Below are 14,979 nucleotides of genomic sequence, written 5' to 3'. Positions count from 1 at the left end.
GGAGGATTTATAAACTCGTTGCCTTTTTTTTTTGACAGGTATGGCCTCACAACTCCAAGTGTTTACACCAATGTCAGTAAAGTCCAGTGCCTTTTGCAGCGTGAAGAAATTGAAAGTGGAACCCATCAACTGGGATGCAACAGGACAAGGCTGCACTACAAAACATTGCAATCAGAGCAGAAATCCTTCAGTGACTCAAGGACAGACAAATCTGCCTCATCAGGCATCAAGCAGTGTAGTGGTTTATGAACAGAATTTACACCTCACCACCAACTCTGGGTTAATCCCAGTTACGAGTGCCGACAGTGGGGCCTGTACGACAGCCTTGTCCGTGGGGTCATCCAACGGAGTGCAGAGTTTGACACGCAGAAGCACTGTCACGCTGTTGGATACCTATCAAAAATGTGGACTGAAGAGAAAGAGTGAGGAGATTGAGAGCAGTGGCAGTGTGCAAATAATTGAGGAACACCCACCTCCAATGCTTCAGAACAACACTGGTAGGACTGCGGTGGGAACAACTGCCACCACCACATCAACTGTAACTTCAAAGAATGGCAGTTCCACCAATGAAGGGGATTATCAGCTGGTACAACATGAAATACTTTGTTCCGTGATCAGTAGTTATGAGGTGTTGGAGTTTCTTGGCCGTGGTACATTTGGGCAGGTGGTCAAGTGCTGGAAAAGGGGCACCAATGAAATTGTGGCAATTAAGATCTTGAAAAACCATCCCTCGTATGCACGTCAAGGGCAGATTGAAGTGAGCATTTTAAATCGTTTAAGCACGGAGAATGCTGATGATTACAACTTTGTACGCTCCTATGAGTGCTTTCAACATAAAAATCATACCTGTTTGGTGTTTGAGATGCTGGAACAGAACCTGTATGACTTCCTCAAACAGAATAAGTTCAGCCCTTTGCCCTTGAAGTATATACGACCCATCCTGCAGCAGGTGGCCACAGCCTTAATGAAACTAAAGAGCCTTGGCTTAATTCATGCAGATCTGAAACCAGAGAACATTATGTTGGTGGATCCGACCCGTCAACCCTATAGGGTGAAGGTCATAGACTTTGGTTCAGCCAGTCATGTTTTAAAAGCAGTTTGTTCCACATATTTGCAGTCTCGGTATTACAGGTAGGTATATAGTTTCTAATTCTTCACATCGGTTTAGAGCATTGATTGTGGTAATAATTCAAAGACTAAACCAAATTTAATGTCAAGTACAAAGGAGGATTTTATATGTTGGAGTGTGTTGTGGAGGTCAGGACTTGCATTAAATCCCTTGTTTCCCACCCCAATGCCACTAATTTAAAGCCTAGGCTGTGTTCGCATTCTTGTCTAATTTTCATCCCATTATATAAATTCATTTTATCCAATGCTCCCATAGGCAAAGTGTATTCTAAAAGAATGTGGGTTGGAGATGAAATTAACTTTTACATCCAATCTGCCTTTTGGTTGGGTGATTTCAGAATGAGGAATGTTCAGATCAAACTTACAACCTTATTAGTGGAAGAACTAAATAGAAATGAAAATAGTTGTTGAGTAGAAAAAACATTGTTGACTAAGCAAGTAGTCTACCCCATTTAAAACATCCAGATTTACACAATGAAAGTTACGAATGTCAGGCAAAACTTGTTGACTATTATCCATCCCTATTTCAAATTCAGTTATAGTTTTTAAATACTGTTTTGAGCAGGAACAACTGCTTACTCTCTAGTTTGCTTGATCAACAAGTTAATAAGCAGCTCATTAGACTGTCATTCTATTAACCACATTAGATAAGACTGGAACTGATCTTTAGTCAGAGAATACCATTTTAGGTTCAATAATAGATTTTATTTTGCAAAAGAAAATGGCCAATTGCAACATTTTTGTAGTAGTGTTTCAGCCATCCATGGGTATACTTGGTGGCTATTTGATTTGAATGTGGTTTTCTGAAAGTTTTTCTGCTCTGCTACCACTCAGCAATGCCTCCCTTGTCTTGAATATAACAATTCTATCATCTAACTCATTTATGATATTTTTCTCTTGAGGTCCTCCTGGTTTTTATAAAGATCTGTGTAATTCTTCCCCCCCCGCCCCCCCCAACATTGAGTTTGCAGTGCAGTTGCTACGTACAGAAATCTGCACTTTGATCTGAAAAGAAGGGAAATGGGAAAATCAAAGGATAGTTGAGAATTGTTTCCCACATCATCTACATGTAAACCACATGTTCCGTGCAGTTAAGATGCAATGACTGATTGATTTAATTCTGAAGTTAGATTCTCTCTGTCAGGAGAGGGAAAATAACCCCCAGTACATTTTCTATTCTAAAATGTTGCACTCAATTGGGGTGCAAACTTTACGATTCAGTTTATTTTTAGGGGGTTCTGCAGTCCGTACAAACGGAAGTTTGAAAATAGTGAAGAGAAACCATGTTTGCATGTATTGTTCCCATTTTTATGTGAAACTGGTTGTGTGTTTGTAAAGGATTAGGTTGTTCAGTGGATGCGTTTTATCAGGATTATAGTCCAATTGGAGGCACTCATTGTGTGATTTCTATTTCAAAAATGTACTAAGTTGCAGCACGTTCAAGATAATAGCCTGAAGTGTACAATGTGTTCACTGGTTCATGTTACAAATCATGTCAGGCATGGGGAGGGAGGCAGAAGCGAAGGAAAGTACTTGGTGTCTCCAATTGTATTTTTCCATGTTCACACAATTGATATCCTTACCTTCCCCAGCATAATTAAGTAAAATGTATGTATGCTGCTCAAGGTTCAACCATGAAGTGCTTTACAAAATATTATTTGACTAAATTTTGGGTATTTTTTGTTCATTCATGCTGTCCATCATGTTCGCCTGGGGAAGCATTTGTTTCTTAATTGTTTTCAGCCAAGTATGTGCACTGATCATTTTATCCTACAATGTAAGGTTAAACTTTGAGCTGCATTGTGGAGTTAAATTTTCTGTAAGCAAATGTGCCAGTTTACTCAGACCATATGTAGAGAAGTTACTGCATTATTTATTTTTCAAACTTTTTTATAAAAAAAAAGCCTGACCTTGAAGCATTCATTGTTGAATGCTGTATAAACTCCAGAATAAGATAAATATTGGGTATCAACTGTGATCAATTAATATGATTTGATTAATATATAGTAGCTTATAAATATGGATTCTTATTTCATTGTCATATTCTTTCTACCAAATTCAATAAGGATATCTATGCTTTAGAAAGAATACAATACAGATTCATTGGATGTTATCTGGTGCGAGGAAATACAACAATATAGATGCTTGAAAAATTAGTGTTATAGAATCATAGGATGGTTACAGCATAGAAGGAGGAAGTTCTGTTCGTCATATTTGGGCCAGTTCTTTAAGAGCAGTTCAGCTAGTCCCAATCCCCTAACCTTTCCCCAGCCTGTAAGATTTTTCTCTTTCTTTTGAAAGCCACGATTTGAATCTGCCTCCTCCACATTTTCATGCAGCATGTTACAGATCCAAACCAACTGCTGCATTTTATAAAAAAATGTTTTCCCCCTTGTCATCATTAGTTAATTGGTGCCCCCCAGTTCTTGACTGTTCTGCAAACGAGAACAAATTCTCCATATCCACTCCGCTCAGCCCTTCAAATTGTGAACATCTTTATCAAATTGCCTCTATGTTCCCCAAAGAGAACATCTCAGCTTCTTCAATCTATTTTGGTAGTTGAGGTGTTTCATATGTCTTTTCAATGTCATATTCTTCTTACATTATGATATCCAAAATTGGACACAGTATTTCAGCTGAGGCCACACCAGTATTTTATAAAGATTCACCATAACTTGTTTGCTTTTTACTCTTTATAAAGCCCTGGATCTCATATGCTTTATTAATCACATTTTCAATCTTTGAACAATTTGCGTGCATATACCCCAGAGCTCTCTGCTCCTGCACTACCATTAAAATTGTTAACCTATTTTATATTGCCCTTTCCTTGCTCTTGCTACCAAAACGTATCACTTCACTGTATTAAATGTTATCTAAGTGGTTGCCTATTCTGATCACTTCGAGTCCGACAAGTTTTGAGTTTGAATTTTGAAATTGTGTCCTCTACACCCAGGATTAGGTAATTTGTAACAATGTAAATTGCAGGCTAATACAATAGAAGTTTTTGAATTATGAAAGGCAAATGCTGAATAGATATGTATCCATGTATTTATGTTGTTTCCAATTGTTCCTGACCTCTTAACAGGGAATAGTGGAATCCAAATTGAATGTATTAGATTTTAAATCTACAAAATAAAAGCTTCTTTACATGGTGTGCAGTTGGGTTCACAGAAGCTGTGAATAATGAAGATTAGATTGACTACGCGGATGAAGGATAAGGAGTTAACGGATATGAAAACAGAGTGGATATATATGATTAGAACAGTTTGACCTTGTGGAGGGTGAACATTGATACAAACTAAATGTGCCCTGTAGGCTGTTGTATTTGTGAAGAATTTCAGTGTTAACCTTATGGAGGAGTTGGTAAATGCCCCCGAATACTTAATCAATTAAAAAAGATATAAATCCAAGACTTGGTCCATGATTTTATTTAAGTTGAGGTAGTTTAATGCTACATATAATAATGGTAAGCTAATTTTTCCAGAGATTTTCTTATCTGTGTCACATTCCAGTGTTGGTCATTTCACCCCCCATCTCAACCTCTGGAAAAGTCAGTGGTTAAATGTTTAGCAAGAGCAAGGTTAAACTTCTCCTCCTGGATGAACAGAGAATATAAGTTCACAGTACAAATTCGCATATATTGATTTAGTTCAGTAAGTGGCACAGAATTGTGCTTATGAATCAGTAGTCACGTGAAACAAGAATTATTACAAATTGGAAATCTGTTACATTTTGAGTGCCTTACTTCAGTCCTGAATATCTCGGTGCAGCAGTGTTGCTACTCTTTACGTTGCAAGAGGTATTTAAGGCAGTTGGTATGTTCTGATGATGGGCTGCCATTTTCTGACTGACTGTAGACATCCAAGTGCTTTAGAATTGTTAACCTGTAGAAATCTTTCTAACACTGACGAAGGTCCTGGCTATATTCATGAAGTATCAATCATGACTTTTGCACAAGTTGTATCATTTGCAAGTTTAATAGCAAAATTATCTTCAAATTTGCAGTAACTATAAACAGCCTGTTCCTGCCAGATTTGCCTTGTAGCATGTTCAGGAGCTATTGAAAGTAGTGGGAGCTACATTAACTGAGCCATTGCAATACTGAGGTCGATGAGTTGCCTTACCTCTGCATATTTGCATTTGGCCAGACCCCTGCCTACTTCACGAAACAAAAACTTTCATTTATAATGCTTCCTTTTCTGTCAAAATACTTCAAGTGCTGAACATGATGAATTATATTTTTGAAGGTAATTGTTGTTAGGTAGGCAAACGGGCCAGAGCTTTCTCATTAGGTAAATGTCAGTTTGGCGCTGGTGGTGACTGTCAGAAAATTTATGTCCAAGCCAATTGTTGAATGTAAGCACATAATCTCAACTGAGATTTCAGTATGATACTAAAGGAGTGTTAAATTATTGAAGGTAATGCCTTTTAGTTGAAATGATAAACTAAGGCCATATCTGATTGTTGTTCCTTTGGTTTGGTATTAAAGATGTCATCGTGTTACTTTTTTGTAATAAGCTAGGAGTACCATTTGCATTTATATTAGGTTTAGATTCAATTCCTCAAATAGCACCATTTTAAAAAAAATGACAGCTTCTTATGGAAATTTCTATGTAAAATGGTGGTCTTATTGCTTACCTAAGCAGTCTTTTGCAGGTTAGAAAAAATGCCTTTAGAAGTAATTTGGGTGCTTTCTGTAAATATGTGACGAAGTTATAGTAATTTCAGGCCTCTCCTAAATACATACTTCATTTGTAAATTTTCTGATGAACACAATTATTCAAATTTAACTAAAGATGAATAGGACTAAAATTTTAGTAGCTCTGTTTTAGGCATTGTACATACAGGCTGTGGTTCATTCCATTATTTGCATTGAGATAGTCTACCATATAAGTATTAGAGGGCATATGAGTGACATACTTGTAACCCAAGGCAATCAACTGCAGATGTGTTCAATTTTCAGGGTTTTTTTGAGTAGATGACCAATATGGTGATGACTGGAAGTGAAGCTTATACTTCTGAGTCATGCAGGAAAGTCTGTGTTTGCAACACTTCATCCTGTATGCAGTGTTTGTTTGAGCAAGTATGTTTTGAGGTCAGAGATCTGAGTGGTCTTGTACTTTCCATTACATTGGATTATCATACAGCCACCTAGTTCTTGTAAAATTAAAACCCTGAAAATGTGTTGTTTTAAAAAAAAGTTGCACATTTAAGAATCAGATCCCTTTAAATAGAGCTCATGGAAGGTATAAGCCTATGTCGATTGTTTTTTTTTCTGTTCTCGTTTTTTAATGGTAATTTTTTTTGGGGGGGGGGGAAACACATTCAGAAACTTTTACTAAAATATGGTGTGGGGGCAACCCTCCAGCATATTTCATTGGCTGGTGGGGGCATCTTCTAATCCTACTACCAGCGTGGTTTGTTGTTGAAAAAACTCTTCACCATTGTGAAACTCGTGTTGGGGATGTGCCATCATTGGGACCAGAAGATCCCACTTGCCTGAACAGCTGGAAAATCTTGTCGGAAATGTTTATCTACACTTTGGGAGTAAATTACTTTAGTAGTTTGCAGAAAATCCTAATTAAAATTATAAGGTTCTTGTATGCAGTTTGCAAAATGCAGGTATTCCCTTAATTTGCCTTGTGACTCCTAATTCATTTGGGCGGGGAAAAAAAGTTGCACAAAATGTTGAAGTAACCTGAACAACTCTCTCATAGCCAAGCACACAATTTGAGGAGAAAAATTTTAGAGCAGCAAAATATAGATACTAGCAGTAATTGAGTTAATGCAATCAGCGTTGGCTAAACACCCCAAGTTACCAAGCTTTCAGCATGGTGGCACAGTGGTTAGCACTGCTGCCTCACGGTGCCAGAGATCCGGGTTCAGTTCTGGCCTTAAGTGACTGTCTGTCTGTGTGGAGTTTGCATGTTTTGTCCATGTCTGTTTGGTTTTCCTCTGGGTGTTCTGGTTTCTTCTTACACCCCAAAGATGTGTGGATTAAGTTGATTGGCCATGCTAAATTGTCCCTTAGTGTTGGGGAATTTGTAGAATAAATACATGGGGTTATGGGGATAAAGCGTGAGTGGGATTGTTGGCAGTGCAGGCTTGATGAGCCGAATGGCCTTCTGCACTGTAGGGATTCTGTGAAACTTCTATTAAACTAGGGTGTGCCTATAATTATGATTGATGCAAATGTTAGTCATTCACAGTGCATGAAACGAAGTGTCATAAAGCTCTGTCTCTTTTTATACTGAAAGATTACTGCACAAATACCCCAGGCTATCAGTAACAGTAATTTGTACAAAACACTAGATCAAGCTTAACCATACCATCAACTTTCTAAAGTAATTTTGACAGTAAAACACATGTAAGGTGTTTCAGTAGATTTGTTGCAAGTCTGGAACAAACCATAAATACAGTTGAAGTGAAAGCTGACATGTGGATTATTCTGAGCAAGGTCCTTTTTTGTGAATTAAATTATTACAATTTTTTTTATGAGCAGTTATTTTGAAAGAACTAACGTTAGAGTTTGGAAATGGTTCTCAGTGCAAGCCCTAAATATGAGTGCTAAGATTTTTAATATTTAGCACAGTAACTTGTCAATGCCTTTCACATAGATAAATATTGCAAGGTAAATCAAATGAAGATAGATGCTGTGGTTTTAGGGACAGACTTAAACGTGTGGGAAGTGGAAAGGCAAGGGGAAATCCACACATTGGCTTGGTGGCTAAGTAAAGTTAAAGTTTATTTATTAGTCACAAGACTTGCATTAACATTGCAATGAAGTTCCTGTGAAATTCCCCTAGTCGCCACAGTCTGGCGCCTGTTCAGGTCATTGTACCTAACCAACTCGTCTTTCAGAATGTGGGAGGAAACTGGAGCACTCAGAGGAAAGTCACGCAGATACAGGGAGAACATGCAAACTCCACATACTGACCCAAGCCGGGAATCGAACATCTACAGGAATGAAGCCAAAAGGGCAATAAGTGGATGAGAATGGGGTCCAAGAATAGATAGTTGGGGGACTCTATGATAAGCTACCACAAAGTAAAGATCCAAAAGGCAGGAGGTGTCTGGGTGATGTGGGAGTGTGGAACTGGAGGTGGTATAGAAGTAAGGAGGTGAAGCTATTAAAGGAATTAAATGCTGGAATGGAATTTTTGAAGAATTGGAGGATTTGGAGCTGGTGTAGTACTCTACTAGTACAGAGTACTCAACTAGTACAGGAGTGATGGGACATGATATTGGATGGGATACAGAATGCAGGCTGTGCATTCCCAATCATATTTGTTGCCACATTGGTGACCATGCCTTCAGTTGCATAGGTTGCAAGCTCTGCAATTCCCACCTTATCTCATTTTATTCCTTTAAGACATTGCTTTGACCGGGTTTTTGGTCATCTGACCTAATGTGTCCTTGTGTGGCTCAGTGTACAAAATCAGGAACTAGCACATTAGGGGGATCAGTGAAAATTGTAGAATCAGGACAAAAAGTACCCAAGAAGAGATTGAAATGATTTGATATGGTCACCTGTTAAGGGGAGAGTGAGAAAATGTGGTGAGGTGAGTGGTGGATGTAGAACTGCCAGGAAGAGGAGAAAGAGTTGATACCAGATAGAAAGAGGTGGTGGTAAGATGCTCAAACACAAGAGGAGTATTTTGTAATGCTGCTGTGAAGCGGTTAGGATATTTCATTACATTAAAAATGCTATATAAATATAAACAGTTCATGAAGGATAGGAGCTAATCAGGTGAACATTGAATTGTTGAGTCAGAAGATAAAGAGATTGATAAGAGTTTCAGCAGCAAGTGGGGTAAAGCAGTTGTTACATAGCATGTAAGTGGATGATCTTTGGAGAGACTGTTTTAAACTGTGTGGTGTAACTTGAGACAGTGACGTTGCAAAGGTATGGAATAAATCACAGGCACAGAGTTCATGGGGCTGCTAAGACAGTGACTTTCAATTTTAGCTTTATTTAGCTGGAGATAATTGTAGCTTATGTAGTGTACCTGGGAACTGTTGGCAGAAGATAGAAGTATGAAATTGGGAATTAAGTGTTGGATTAGTTCTAGTTGGAATAATTGGAAGAAGTACAGTGAGATATTATGTGATAGAAAAATATTACTGAAAGGACAAATCTGCAAGTAAAATTGGCCTTGCTGCGTAGTGTAGAAACTTGAGCAACATCGAGAGGAACAATGACTGGACACTAATGAGATGTAACTGATGAGATGAATGTTGAAGTATCAAGAAAGTACAAAATCAAGAACTAGTATGTCGGTGGTCAGTGAAAATTGTAGAAGCACGACAAAAAGAACCCACAAAGAGATTGAAACGATATGATATGGTCACCTGTTAAGAGGAGAGAGAAAAAATGTAGTGAGGTGAGTGGTGGACAAGGAACTGCCAGGAAGAGGAAGATTTGATACCAGATGGACAGAGATACTTAAATGTGTGGAGTAGGTGACTGACAGGAGAAGATGGAAAAGGATGATCAATCAGCATTTTGGTGACCCATGGTAAAATGAGAGAAGCTGAAAGAAGAAAATTGTAGCTCACCCAAGATTGAATTTTAGTCAGTCATAAAAGCAGGGGCTGTGGTCATGAGACACAGAGTGGTAACTTGTGTGGAATCTAACTTTTTTTCCAATAATGAAGCCAAGAGGGCAATAAGTAGATGAGGATGGGATCCAAGGATAAATCGTTGGGGGAATTCCGTGATAAGGTTGCAAAAGCTTGAGCAAGGGAAATGAGGGACATGCTCTTGAGAGCTATTTGATAATAGAGGATGGAGCTTTGCTTAAGTGAAGTGGTGGTATTTGCCCAATTCTGTATGTTGTCACCCCATGGTTGTGTGGGCACTCGTTGAAATACATACTATTTGTAGCAACTTAAAAAGCATGTTTATATGTATATATGCAAATAAATATGTGTACATTTTTGTATACTTAACTGCATATTACCAAAACTAGATGGCAGAATGAACAAACAGAAACCTTACTTTCCTCTTGATATTGTTTTGCATTATAAATAAAACTTTTGCACTGCCATTTTCTGAATACTGTTCTTGGAGCCACATCTTGAATGTAACTGATCAAACTGCAAATAGGTTGATTGCACTTACCTTATTAATATATTGTATTTTAGCTAGAATATCAATGAAGAACTAAACTGCCTTTGCCTGGATTACTTTTCTCGGGCCGCTACCAATGCTGCTTTTGAGCTAATTTAGGATGTGTATATTTAACTTGAAATAAGCTTACTGAGCAATATTCAATTTGAACCCTCCATCCCTCTGATAGTTACTAGATGAATGTCTTGTTGCATTGCACTGCACTGACTTTATGTAGAAAATGTTCAAAACTTTCCTGGTAAGGCATGAATATTGGGTCCAGTGCTTGTTTTTGCTTTCTGTGCTGCTGCCTTAGACTTGAATAAAAGTTGCATGAGCAGCAACTTTACTTAAATGTGCTGCTCGTTTGAATCCTGGATTAAAATGTAATGTTTGGTCATTCCCAAACTAAAATCAGTCCCTTTGTTTTTCCCCTACGTCCATCACCATCTCCCTTCTCCCTTCCTCCTCCTAAGATGTGGACTGGTGTCTCCACAGTTGTTTGTGTGCAAAAGACAATACTTTTCACTGTAAACATATGACAATAATAAATCAAAAAGTCAGTGATCAATGGCTGGAGATAATAGCTGATCCAACCCTGTGCCAATCTGAGAACCTCTCTCTTCCCATATTGGTCCATTTATCCTCCGCCCCTGCCAACCATCTTCATCACAGTGGCGAAGGAGAAAGTTCATTCTGCTGGTGTTGACTGTTCTTCAGAGCTTGATAGATTTGAGCCCTGCTTTTTCTTCTTGTTTAGTGTTGTTCAGTTTCAATAAAGGACTCTTATTTTCCAGCTGAGTACATATCAGCAATATTAATGGGCGGCACAGTGGTTAGCACTGTTACCTCTCAGTGCCAGGGAAACAAGTTCAGTTCCCAGCTTGGGTAACTGTCTGCGTGGAGTTTGCACATTCTCCCGATGTCTATGTGGATTTCTTCTGGGTGTTCTGATTTCCTCCCACAGTCAGAAAGATGTGCTGATTGGGTGTATTAGATATGCAAAATTCTCCCTCTGTGTACCCGAACAGGCACCAGAGTGTGGCAACTAGGGGATTTTCACAGTAACTCCATTGCAGTGTTAATGTAAGCCTACTTGTGACGATAATAAATAAACTTTAAAACTTTAACCTTTTTCTTGGCAATATACAAATACTGTGGTTTTTAGGTGCTGTTAATGTTTCTAGACTAGTCAGTTCCTGCAACGGATGACCATGTCCTTTTGTTTCATCAGCTTCTGTTCTTTTAGCCACCTGGAGAGCATTTCATTCCCCATTTAGATTTTATGCATATGTGTTTATGGAATGCAGCTATCCACAGAGGCATGTTTTTGAAATGAAAATTGGCACGGTACTTTTGTAGAATTCTGAGAAGTCCAGGTACCCAGTGACATATAGTTACTTTGTAAACTAAAGTGAGTGACTTTGTAAAACAATAGTGCTATTGATCATCTAATATATTGAGACCTATTGCTGCTCATCTTAAAAGTTCAGCATCTGTCTTAAACCTGGGCTGGAGCACTTTGAATGACTGTTCTATTTGCTCACTATTTTTCCTCTTTATAACTGAGATGTCTTATGATTTATAAGTTAGTTGGAAACTTACCAAATTAAAACAAGCAGCATATTAGGCTATTGCTGTTTGGCATGGAAGACATGACTGATCTCTTATCTGCTTTATTCCACCATGGGTGCACTCTTACCGGAAGACCAATTCATGTAGTGGAGAGGAAAACTGGAAGTTTTCTGCAGGCTGTGCTGCACCTTGGAGTAGCAGCAGCAAAGGCCTGGGCGTAGGCCTTGAGTGGTATGAGACGTTCTGAAAAAAACTTGGTGTTGGCAATTTAGTTTCCTCTTGTAGAGGTGCTGTTTACTTGATCTGTGAGTATTGATTGGTGTATTCATTGCTCATTTCAGTAAAGGTCACCAACTAACACACCTTTGTCTGAAGCCTGCAGTCTTTCAAATGCTTCAAATTACTTTGTACTACATGTAAATTATTCCACAGAAATCACTACAATTCCATTTTATCTATTATCTCTCAAAATAATCAGTGAATAGGGACCTTGTTATCCATATTTCATATTGAAGAAACATAGCAAGTTTTAATTCATGTGGACTCAGCTGTTATTGAACATCAGCTGACTGCCAGTAGATTAACTTTGTGCTGATTGTGATTGATGCTCAGGAATGGAATACTTTTCCTAAAGGTATCATCCATTCTGACACCAGTATAAATGCAGTACTATCCCCTAACCCAGCTCTTCAGCTTCTTTTCCCTCTGCTGCCTTCTTGCCATCACATTCTTTCCTGATTTCTACAAGCAGTCTATTTGGCCCAGCCAGTCTGCACTGACCCTGAGTATCTTACATAGGCCCTCTCCCCCCACCCTATCCTGTAATCCCATGCATTTTACCATGGCTAATCCCATCTAACCTACACATCTTTGCACTGTGGAAGGAAATTGAAGCACCTGGAGGAAACCCTCGCAGAAATGGGGAGAATGTTCAAAATTCCAGAGTCACCCAAGTTGTAATCAAATCTAGGTCCCTGGGGCTCAGGCAGAGGTGCTAGCCACTGTGCCACCATGCCGCCCACAGTCATTTGTGTTTCTATTTGGAATGAACAATTAGTGCTGAAAATATGTGCAGCTTTGGACTTCTATGTATGCAGACCACACACTCTTAAGTGAAGCCACACCTTAAATGTCTAAACAGAGGCCAGTGGAAGATGTGGTATAGATAGTGGCTATTCTTATATCCTGCTGACATCCCTTAGGGGAGGCAATATCTAGTGATATTACCACTAGGCCTATCAATCCAGAAACTCAGCAAATGTGTCTGGGGACCCAGGTTCAAATCCCACCAAGGCAGATGGTGGAATTTGAATTGAATAAAAATATTTGGAATTAAGAATCTACTAATGACTATGAAACCACTGTTGATTGTTGAAAAAACCCATTTGGTTCAAGAATGTTCTTTAGGGAAGGAAATCTGCTGTCCTTACTTGGTTTGCCCTATATGTGATCCAGGGCCGTAGCAATGTGGTTGACTCTGAACTGCCCTCGGACAACTAGGGATTAGCAATAAATGCTGGCCAGCCAGTGACGCCCATCTTCCACAAATAAGCTTTAAAAAAGGCAAATTGATAACTAGTAGTTGCCAAAGCCACTTGAATTAAAAATTAAAACAAAAGCAGTCTATTTTTAACTGGAGTGGAAGAAGGGGTAAGTGAATTGAAATCGGACAGAAATGCTGGTTTTCTTTTGCATGGGGCCTTTTATGCTGCTTAACTCCATTTCCAACTATGTTGCCAAATAGTTGGACTGATCATATTTTGGTATAAGCCACTTCTACATGGCTAAGAACTAGTATAGATACTATCAGAATATGCACACGCTAAGAGCACTCATGTTTCTGGGATTAGTTAATTTGCATAGTTATCTACTATTAACCACATATTTAAGGAGTGCAGGATTGCAGAACGTAGCAGTGTGCAAGCACATAACAAGTGAAGCAAGAGACATCATTACTCATTATTTGTATGTTTGCATGATGTTTGAATATTACTTATAGACATGATCATTTGGAAGTCTTGCAAAATGTATTTGACAGGGAGAGTGTGGTGGGGTATGGCATGTTTATTTCTTGGAAGAAATTAAAATTTTATAAATGCAGAATGAGATTAAATTTATGACTAGTTATTGTTTGTTTTCAGAATTGCAGCTGTTTGTTCAAATCGTTAGTTACATTGTTGTAGCCAAAATGATTGTGCAGTTGCAATCATTGCATGATGTTACTTTGATCTCGCATGGTCCTGTGAAGTATTTGTTCAGATGTAAATACACATGAGGACGGCCTCAACCGGGTTCTTGGGTTTATGTCACACTATCTGTGACTCCCACGACTTACCTAGGCTTGCAAAATCTCACTGTCTGTCCTGGCTGGAGACAATACACAGCTCTTTAATCTGTGCTTAAACCTCTCTCTACCCAAATTGTCTGTACCTTTTAAGACTTGATTACCTGTAAAGACTCCCATTCCAACCATGATCTTGTAAATTGAGTTTTATATATCCTGTTTGTGAACACAATTCCCCACTCACCTGAAGAAGGAGGAATACTCTGAAAGGTTGTGCTACCAAATAAACCTATTGAATGTTAACTGGTGTTATGACACTTCTTACTTTATTTGTTGAGACATCAGAGAGGTGTGGAGCACATGCAAGAAGGGAGGACAGAATTTGTTTTTAATCTTGAAGCCCTGATTTGTTGCATCTCATTTATGTTGCAGTGCTACAACTGGCATTGATTGTTCAGTCAGGCAATGTGCATGTCTTAATCATTGGCCCAAATTTTATAATATAATTCATCTTGTGCATAGTTTAGCAAAACAAATTCAGTTATATAAGCAAAAGCTAGTACCTTTATATAAATTAGTCATTTTAATGGTCATAAAAGTGAACTAAAAATTGTTCGGTCTAATGGCGGGCTATGTTGTGGTTATGGTGTACTTCTAATTCTAATTTATATAACGTATGTAAGAAATGTTAATATACTTGTCCCTAATTTTAGGTTTCCATTATAAATTACTGTGCTCATATTTATAATTGAATGTGCCTAATTAATCTTAACCACAGTAATTACACCTTCCTGGTTGGTAGCAGTGGCGTTGCTACACCTTTCCTGGCACTACAAAGTGCCCAATTTATCTATGCTGCTTTCATTATTATTGTGGACAT

The 14,979-nt window shown here is 38.4% G+C and overlaps 1 protein-coding gene across 6 annotated transcripts in view; it reads left to right on the top strand.

Annotated features, from left to right (window-relative positions):
• Window positions 1–14,979, top strand: part of LOC145357096 (homeodomain-interacting protein kinase 1-like) — a 119,947-nt gene that overhangs the window by 20,309 nt on the left and 84,659 nt on the right. For all 6 annotated transcript variants that reach the window (XM_080210209.1, XM_080210210.1, XM_080210207.1 and 3 more), the window contains one exon: window positions 39–1,131. In XM_080210209.1, the coding sequence (XP_080066335.1) occupies window positions 41–1,131 (1,091 nt within the window). In that variant the 5' untranslated portion in view covers window positions 39–40. The remainder of the gene's footprint in view (window positions 1–38; window positions 1,132–14,979) is intronic.

This window comes from Carcharhinus amblyrhynchos, chromosome 22, assembly GCF_965287045.1.
Source record: "Carcharhinus amblyrhynchos chromosome 22, sCarAmb.v2.hapA, whole genome shotgun sequence".
Taxonomy (NCBI): Eukaryota; Metazoa; Chordata; class Chondrichthyes; order Carcharhiniformes; family Carcharhinidae; genus Carcharhinus; species Carcharhinus amblyrhynchos.
This window is presented reverse-complemented; position numbering and strand designations above follow the sequence as displayed.